The sequence below is a fragment of the Tenebrio molitor genome, chromosome 3, assembly GCF_963966145.1.
Source record: "Tenebrio molitor chromosome 3, icTenMoli1.1, whole genome shotgun sequence".
Taxonomy (NCBI): domain Eukaryota; kingdom Metazoa; phylum Arthropoda; class Insecta; order Coleoptera; family Tenebrionidae; genus Tenebrio; species Tenebrio molitor.
In genome coordinates, this window is record NC_091048.1 from 9701222 (window position 1) to 9710335 (window position 9114).

Genomic DNA, 9114 nt, shown 5'->3' on the forward strand with positions numbered 1-9114 from the left:
ATTACTACTTTCTTCTTCGCTTTCAAATGCTAAATTTAAAATAAAGTCTGCAGCTAACGCAATTGACAATGTCCACATTTTATTTTATACGTATGTACAATTGTACATAACCACAAACCATAGACTAGAACAACTCCCACTCCTACCAGTACCACAAAATTGCAACAAACCGTTCACAAATGTGATGTTGCCGCGGCACATCTCGGCAATGACGTCATAATCCTTGGGTGTACCATTACCTTACCATTACCTATTCCCACAGCACATTTCTGAACGCACCCCTGATAGTGCTGTCAACCTAGCTGTCAAAATGGCATCCGTCGGTAATTAGGTGTTTACTGATAATTTGCTAATTTTTTGTAAATTCGGTAAACACAACAGCTTGAATGTTGAAATCTGAAACAAACACCATGTCGGGTAAGACTGTGATCAAAGGAAATCCCTCACAGTACGTGAAACTCAATGTGGGAGGATGTCTTCATTATACAACCATTGGGACCTTAACTAAGCACGACACGATGCTGCGAGCGATGTTTAGTGGTAGAATGGAAGTGTTGTCTGACTCTGATGGTAGGTACTTTGACCCCCCTTAGAATTCTACTCAGTTTGGTCATATTTGCAGGTTGGATCTTAATCGATCGATGTGGCAAACACTTTGGGGCAATTTTAAATTTTTTGCGAGACGGCAGTGTATCTCTACCGGAAAGTAGCAAAGAAATTGCAGAGTTGTACGCGGAAGCCAAGTATTATTGTATCGCGGAGTTGGCAGAATCGTGCACTCAAGCTCTGGCCAAGAAAGAGAGGAGCGATCATGACCCCATTTGTAAAGTTCCACTAATTACCTCACAAAAAGAAGAAGAATTGCTGATTAGCTCAACAACCAAGCCTGCTATCAAACTACTTATTAATCGTCATAACAATAAGTATTCTTATACAACAACTTCAGATGATAATTTACTGAAAAACATCGAGTTATTTGATAAGCTTTCTTTGTGGTATAGCAACCGAGTTTTGTTCCTCAAGGATGTAATCAGTACGAGCGAGATTTGCTGTTGGGTTTTTTACGGACACGGCAAGAAAGTTTCAGAAGTGTGTTGCACGTCAATTGTGTACGCTACTGATAAAAAGCACACAAAAGTTGAATGTCCTGAAGCGAGAATTTATGAAGAGACGTTAAACATTTTACTATACGAAAGCAGGAATGCCCCCGATCAAGAACTGATGCAAGTCACTTCAACCAGAGGGGCTGTTTCTGGAATGTCTTCCTATACGAGTGACGAAGAAGAAGAACGCTCAGGATTGGACCGATTAAGGTCCAACAAATCTAATAATCAAGCCTAACTATTATCATATTTGTTTAAATTGGTCGGGTTTGGGCCACATCTCTGTTGATTTTTCTGTTTAATTCGCCTGTTGGTAACGTACCAACATTATTTTATGTGATCTCCAGATTCCAAAGACACGACTGATTTATTTTTTGCTTTGTAAATTTGGTGATTGTCACCAAGCCGACGACTATCAGTTTCAACTAACAAGCTTGGGTAACTCGGCACTGTACTGTATAATCTTCGGGGGCAGAAAAGCTAAAGAATCTAAATAACTGTGGCCTAAATTGAAGTGGCTAATCTAAACTTCATGTTCATATCTCAAACAATGAACAGTATTTCTTTATTTATGATGCACTTTTGTTTGTTTCGCCATTTACGAACAACCGTAAATGTTGACTCACGTAAATTGTGGAAACGACAGAATCATAATGGTCTCTTTTTTATGTTGTGCGAGATTAAAAAGGAAATTAATGTTGTTATAAAGATAAATAAATGAAAGTGTACTAGAAATATTCACCGTACTCCAGGAAATTACAAAAAGAAAAACTAATCATGTAACTTTTTTGTTGTATGAAAGTCGTTTCTGTGATCTTTGATATAATAATTAATTAATTGTACTAATAAATGATATGTAATATGATAAAAAATAAAACGTTGCATATTATTTACGACTGTAGTTAAATATTATGTGAAGTGGCAAAAATGTAGAATTGTAGAATGTACTGAGATACTATTTTTTGATCTCATTTTAATGTAAGAATGTCCTATAATTTTGAAAAATCTGCTGTAGAGACAAATATGGATGGGAATTTTACTGAAAAATCTAAAAATATTCGCCGAGTTATATTTTAATTGAACATTTTTCATTAATTGTTGATTCCAATAGGCTGTAGACACTATCTGGACACAAGTCACTATAACCGAGTGGATTAGGAGAATAATGCGAATTATTTTGTTAATTTTTAAATGCACTAGCAAAACATATTCAGAATGTTTTATTTTGGTTCAAGGAATATATTAATGGAGAAACTGTTCAAGTGAGAACCGGACGACCTTATGAAGACATGACGGAGCAAAATCTTTTATTAACCGATGTAAGAGAATGTTACGCTGTCTAAACGAAGGTTATGAATTTATGGAAACTTTTAATTAAGAATTTCTATCGGTACATTGGAAATTGAGGGCTTTCTGAGATAAAATTGTAACAGGAGATGAAAGTGGATTGTTTACAATAGCAATACACATCAGATCCCATGGGCCAATCGCAAGAATTTAACGCTGTTACCGGCATAACAAGAACTTCCCCCAAAGAATAATTATTACATGAAGTTTAAACCAATCGAACCATCGCGAAACAAGTCTGTTGTGATTAGTTGGAGAAACTTACGGTAAAGTTAAGAACAAGCGTTTACAGATGGTGAATGCCTAACAGAATGCAAAGCCCTCACCCTATAGATTCTCTCAAATGGCGTATATTAAGGTAGCCATACACGAGCGGGATTTCCTCAAGGAAAAAGCCATACACGAGCGGGATTTCCTTGGAGATTTTCTCTACCGAACCCTCGCCCACATACGGAATTGATTTTTGTTCGCGATTTTTATGTCTCCGACCCACCGCGGCCTCAAGGACGCCGCCATACACGTTGAGGAATTCCTCAAGGCTTGGACCGTTCAGGCCGAACCGTGAGGAAATCCCGTTCGTCTGTGGCTACCTTTACACTGTTAGTTATTTCCGAGATCTGAACGTGAATTTCTGATAATCCTTCGTGACTGCAGTGCATCTACACAAGATCTGAACCAGAGTGGAGTTCCCCAATGTCAACCACCCATTGGTCAATTTTATCTTGTCGCGACTTTCTGAAACATTTTTCGCACCCACCGGATCTCCGTGCGACATTTGATAAAAAAATGTGGCACTGAAAAGCCTACTCTGTTAAAAATCTATTAAATACTTTATTACATTTCTCTCTGTTGTAACAATGCTAAGAAGTTTGATCAACCAAATCGAATTTTAAAATAAATACACAAAACTTATCACTACTTAGATTACAGAATACACAAGTTCAGTGACTTACAATCGACATATCCCGAGACTCAATTAATCATTATTTTTAAAAAAATCTATCGCTAAAATGACTTCTCAGGAGTTAAAATGAATGTTCTATATGATCATGAATAATAAAATACAGTTATATTGTACAAATCTATTATATATTCCACCACAGTGCTCATTTTAACTGAAGGCACCTACACCATGGTGTTCAGTAACGAAAAAGTATATAATCGAGACAATCATGACACCTTAAAAGTGAGGCTGAGAACGATAGTTTGTCACGAATGATCTCTCATAAAAAGAAATTAATAAAAAATATAACGTAATTAGAATTCATATATGGAAACTTATACTGTTGTATCGACCTGCACTTCACTGTTTACTTCAGTCTTTGCCCGTTTTGGTTCGTTTTCTTCAGGTTGAGGTGAGGCGGCTCTTTTACTAACACTTGACTTGAATTTTACGATAATTGCGGTCATGTTGTCGCAACCGATACCGTCGAACCACGATTCGGGGGACAGGCAATGGTCGAAAATCTACAGATCAACATTAACAGAATATGTAGAGCGAAACATAATATGTACGTTACCTGTTCACAAATCTTTGACAGTTTCTCCACCCCTTGCGTCATGCGGGGTTTAATAAAATCCACAACTTCTTGACTGGACATCGAATTCCAAATTCCGTCGCAAGCCAAGACCATGAACTCGTCTTCTCCGGGATTTATCGTCAACGTCTTCACGTCTGGCAAGGCCGTGATCATCTGCTCACGATCTGACAGTTCTTTGTTTTGTTTGTACGCGTGGTCCCCGATTGCCCTTGACAAATTCAGACCGCCGTTTATGCGACCGTCGCCGGTAACTTTACCTCCCGCTTTGAGAACTCGTTCTGTTTCTGGTTCATCCTCCGGCTTGTGGTCTATGCTCATTTCGATCGCTTTGCCTGCAAAGGACCGATTAGTTTGTTTATGATGACATGAAGGAGGGATTACCATTTCGACACACTATGCAACGCGAGTCACCGGCGTTTGCCACGTACAATTTGTTGTTTCGCAGGAGAGCCACCACTGCTGTACAACCGCTATCTGAACCGGGAATTTCTTTAATATTTCTGGCATAATTCATGTCTTCATCGTCGTCGTCATCGTCTTCCTCTTCTTCCTCTTCCCCTTCTTCACCCCCCTCTTCATCTACTTCCTCTGCGGAGCTGTCAGATTCGGACGTGCAGATAGCAATATTAACACCATCATCTTCATCATTATCTGAACTTTCCTCCCCTGCAAATAAAAAAATAAAAAACTGTTAGCTGATACTTCTGGAACACACTGAATGCTATAAAACGTTTTAGAGAACCAATTTCTTTAAAGTTTTTCATGATTCTCTCAGATTATATCAACTGTATGAATTGTAGCGCCATTATTTGATATTTCATATCAGAGCCAATTTCTTATTATTTCGTAAGCTATGTTAAATTATTAGTTATTAGTCTTTTCTGCTCCTATTCAATAACCCACGGTCACGAGTAGTGACTCATTACTCCCCCCGGTTATGACAAATCGCAAAACTGTATTCGCAAATCAGCGCATATACTAAAAAGATTCCATTAGACTGCGCAATATTCCTATCAGAATTATTCTTAAATGTAGTAGCAAGTATCATATTTTATTCACGTGTAACGGCTCCTACCCTCTCAGGCGAGTTTCACCTCCGAGTCGTGCAGCAAATTTCGCCTTGGTGGGTAATAAGCAGTCTTAGGACAAAATAGTCCCCGACAAGTCGACCAGTACAACTTTGCATAATACCCCGCTCACATATAAACACGATTCAGCTGGTTCGCTTTAAATAACATGTCATTTTATTTTTTGACAAAGAATTTTTAAAATATTTTTCCGAGTTCTACATGAAGCCAGTAGCCCGTGGTTAAAATTATGCTGGTTCATTCTGGGACACTGCATAATAGTAGTTTTTAAAATCTGCGTCTCTAAAGGGTCTATTATTGTATTCAATTTGGAGTCGTTAATGGCTATCTCTTAAAGCACTCGTAGTTTAATAGATCTCTAAGAAAATTTTTATCAATATTTCAGTATATTATTGTCATTTACACCAAAAAATTTCCAATATTAATGTTCAAACTCTACTTTTTAATATCTGTTGCAGACGTAGTTGCATCCGTTACCTTGAATTACCAATTAATATAAAATTCCCTAGAATTTGAAAATTTAATTTTTTTATTTAAAAATTAAAACAAGGGTGCAAATTCTAAAAAATAACATAAAAAACTCGTTTTATAAGGGCAGTGGCGCACTCGTCCCATACAAAACTCCCCTACGGGTCGTTTTCTACACTTGGGACTCGTGCGCCAAATCAACCCTTATAAAACTCGTTCTTTAATATACTATTATTTAACGAGTTTGTATAAATCGTTTCACTCGCGTTTAAAACTGGCCCACTCATGCCAAAAAAGGCACAATTTACACACGAACGAGTTGAATACAACGTTTTTTTGTTCAACGAGCCCCTTAAAGGCTCCAAATCGGTTAAAATCTTATCAAAATCCGTTTACACAGGAGAAAATTCTCAAATTCTGACAGTGTCGAACAAAAAAATACAATACATAATAGAAAAAAAAGTCACTAAACATTTTTGCTGCGTTGCCAAAATGACAATTAGCAGGTGGTGTTTCAATAGAAATGGCGAAGCCTAATACCTGTTCACATTGTAAAGAACCACTGTGGTGCAAATGACTGACCTGTTACTATGACAACTCATATAAAAGTTAATGCCAAATGTATGCGATTTCACCACCATAGTTCTATACAACATGAAGAGGTTATACATTTATTGGGTGATTCAAAATGGTTATAGATAAATATGGCAACTGTGTACAAAAATGTATGTGGCAACTCTGTAGGTAGGATAGACTTAACATTTCTTTTACAGGTCACAGTTGCGCAATTTTGAAAATTGTATGATATATTTGGTACATGCACATACCATTAGAAGCCACAAATGTTTGATCTTCTTCTTCTGAATCTTCACTTTCCTCACCACAATTAAGCCAGTTTGTATACAATTGCTGTGGAGTTCGTTTTGGTCGAGTGTTAATTTGTGAAGTTACAGGTTCTGGCTTGATCACAGCTTTTCCTTTGCCTTTCTTAGAAACTGTACCATTTTCAACAGGTGTAGATGAACTACTGACATCAACCTTAGTGGGAGTCTTTGAATCGGGAGTTGAAACTTCACCATTTTGTATGGAACTTTCATCTTTATTTTCACTTAATGATGACGCCACTTCCTTTACTTCTGAACTGTTTTGTACCGAAGACTCAACTTCAGAAGACTCTTGAGGTCCATTTGTTTCCACTTTGTTTTCATCACCGTTTTTGGCTAAAAAATGTAAATTTACTCAAATTTTGGATCAGTTAAAATAGGTTATGTGAATGGACAAAATGGCCGACTGCAGGTCTACCACTAACCACTATCAGAATTCAGAGCTGGCACTTTTTTAGGAAAAACAAACACAATAAATTAACGACCGAAAATTTTGCTTCACTAATTAAAAAAAAAACACTAACCATTTACTTGCGCCTCACTAGAACTACTAACACCATCCTCAGACTTATCGGGGAGACTTGCAGTCGAACTCGAAGAACATCCTGCTGAACTGGAGGTGCCAATAGTAGGATCACTGTCTGTTTTAGTATTCTCATTAGCCACTGCAGCAAGCTTCTCCTTCTTCCTTCTACTCCTCAATAAAGGATCTTTTTTACTACATGTATACTTTTCCATAACTTGCTCAATAGGCATAGTTGCTTCTTCATATAAATTATCAACATTCTCTTCATCCTCACTCTCAAATAAGTCATCTGGTATGCCCGCCAACTCCTTGAGAACTGTAACAACATCTGGCTCGGTAATGGTCGCATCAAAACGTAGAAACCCTGACACCAGGGCTTCTTCAATTTTATCCTCCTGGTACTCAGACGTCTTTTTAATGAAATTGGGAAGTTCTTGTGAACAGTATCTCGCCACTTCGTGGCCCCCATGTCCATCATAAACGGCGAAAAAAGATGTGTTTGTGTCATAATCCAAAATACAATTGTGAGCATCCTGAAATTACTGATCGTTTAGGGCTTTCTAGGGAAAAGTTTTAGCGGTCTATTTCTTCATTACCTCTTGGCTAAGGCGCCAGCCTTGCATGGCACTTGCCCCACAAATTAATTCGTCGTTGGATTCGTCCGTGGACTGTTTATCGGTGACTGGTTCTGATAAATACGAACCCATTGTTGGTGGAATATTTTAAACGTTTACAAAACAAAGTTTGGTTGATTTTTTTTTTACAATATTAAACAATACCGGCACAAAATACGACTTGTTAACTCGATTTCATGCGAACTTCTACCAGGGGGTTGGCACTTCATATGAAACAGCGAGAAACACATATTTAGTTAATCATACTTTTTATAGATGGCCCCACCATCGTTCCTCCATGACACTGCCAACAGAAACTTGGTGGGTAAAATTGGTAAAATAAAAATACCAAGACCAAGTAACCAAGTTGTTTTTAGCACGTGCTTAGGTGTTCTGTGGTGCGAACTCTGTTTCGTTTTTTACTTTTTTTCGTTCTTTCGCAGGTCGTGAACAGTTCGTCTTTGGATCTCCGCTCTTTCGCTTTTCTGCAGTGTTCCGGTTTGTGTTACTGTTAAGTTAACTACATATTTCTACTACGTTTTATATTCCTAGCTACAGAACAAATGTGTTACTTAAGTCGCCGGTCATTTTAATGTGTAACAACTTTAATCAGTTCGCTACAAGGTGTGACATACACTTTGACTCTCTGAAGACAATCCTCGACGCTGTAGAATGCCGACTATTGTCTTTAGAGAGTTGAGATCATTATCTGTAATCTTGTCGTATGTACTGTGCTCTCAGCAATTGGGTGCTTCTTGTAGGAAATATATTTATTTATGTGTACGTTGTTTTGTCCCATCATTTTGTTACATAATGACAGTAGTTATAATATAGTTTGAAAGTTTGTATTTTTTTTTATTGTTACCATTCTCTTTGTGTATGTATTTTTTTTAGGTTGCTCATTCAACACTAATCACATTTTAATCAAAGTTGTGTTACATATAATTATTTAATATTTTATTTTAACGTAAAATATTATATTTTTATGTACATACAATGTTGATTGTGATTAGTGTTGATTGGGCGACTGCAATTCCTTGGAAAAAAAATATATCATTTGAATATCCCGCGCATTTTTCTCGGATGTTTTACGTTAAAGAAATCTGTATTTCTGAGACCTTTTAGTGGCTGTGTAAACCCATACCTTCAACAGATGGCGCTACAAAATGTGTTTCTCTTTTGAGAGAGAGAGTGGCCTATCTATTTCTCTTCATCTAGGACTTCTACAGGTGTGTTTGACAGATGCCACCAGATGGCGTTCAAGCGAGGCGCCAAAATTACGCAATAACTAGCTTTGGCGGCTGATACAAATGTTGCCTATGCAAACGCGAATTAATAAAAATTGTGCGTATAAAATTTGCCTTCTTAATTTTCTTTCGGTTTTAACTTATTAGTAAGATCAGATTGACTCGACATATTCCTCTCATGACCAATTCAGTCACATATAATATTATTTTTCTTTAAACGTCCGTAAAATATGACATTGCACTGCTGCATTGATAATGCTAAAGTGTCACTTCATTGTCATGGCATCTAACGAGCT

The 9114-nt window shown here is 37.3% G+C and overlaps 2 protein-coding genes and 1 long non-coding RNA gene across 3 annotated transcripts; 2 read left to right on the plus strand and 1 right to left on the minus strand.

Annotated features, from left to right (window-relative positions):
• Positions 1 to 269: 269 nt before the first annotated feature.
• Positions 270 to 1996, plus strand: LOC138126733 (BTB/POZ domain-containing adapter for CUL3-mediated RhoA degradation protein 3). The gene is made up of 2 exons (XM_069042507.1): positions 270 to 570; positions 623 to 1996. The coding sequence occupies exons 1-2, from the start codon at positions 387 to 389 to the stop codon at positions 1339 to 1341; spliced, it is 903 nt and encodes a 300-aa protein (XP_068898608.1). The 5' UTR covers positions 270 to 386; the 3' UTR covers positions 1342 to 1996.
• A 1260-nt stretch (positions 1997 to 3256) lies between these two features.
• LOC138126731 (probable protein phosphatase CG10417) lies at positions 3257 to 7793 on the minus strand. Its single transcript, XM_069042505.1, has 6 exons — positions 7554 to 7793; positions 6956 to 7490; positions 6375 to 6767; positions 4373 to 4657; positions 3971 to 4323; positions 3257 to 3917 (listed from the first exon to the last, which is right to left on the minus strand). The coding sequence occupies exons 1-6, from the start codon at positions 7662 to 7664 to the stop codon at positions 3729 to 3731; spliced, it is 1866 nt and encodes a 621-aa protein (XP_068898606.1). The 5' UTR covers positions 7665 to 7793; the 3' UTR covers positions 3257 to 3728.
• On the plus strand, positions 7789 to 8423 carry LOC138126734 (uncharacterized). The gene is made up of 2 exons (XR_011157937.1): positions 7789 to 7959; positions 8015 to 8423. It is a non-coding gene; the product is annotated as an uncharacterized lncRNA (long non-coding RNA).
• Positions 8424 to 9114: the final 691 nt, after the last annotated feature.

Bases quoted from the DNA above. Each gene is read 5' to 3' on its own strand.
- LOC138126733 (XM_069042507.1), top strand. From the start codon at position 387: ATGTTGAAATCTGAAACAAACACCATGTCGGGTAAGACTGTGATCAAA. The intron at 571-622 runs GTAGGTACTTTG...TCATATTTGCAG, and splicing joins AGTGTTGTCTGACTCTGATG to GTTGGATCTTAATCGATCGA.
- LOC138126731 (XM_069042505.1), bottom strand. From the start codon at position 7,664: ATGGGTTCGTATTTATCAGAACCAGTCACCGATAAACAGTCCACGGAC. The intron at 4,658-6,374 runs GTATGTGCATGT...TTTTATTTGCAG, and splicing joins AACATTTGTGGCTTCTAATG to GGGAGGAAAGTTCAGATAAT. The intron at 3,918-3,970 runs GTAACGTACATA...GTTGATCTGTAG, and splicing joins TGTCAAAGATTTGTGAACAG to ATTTTCGACCATTGCCTGTC.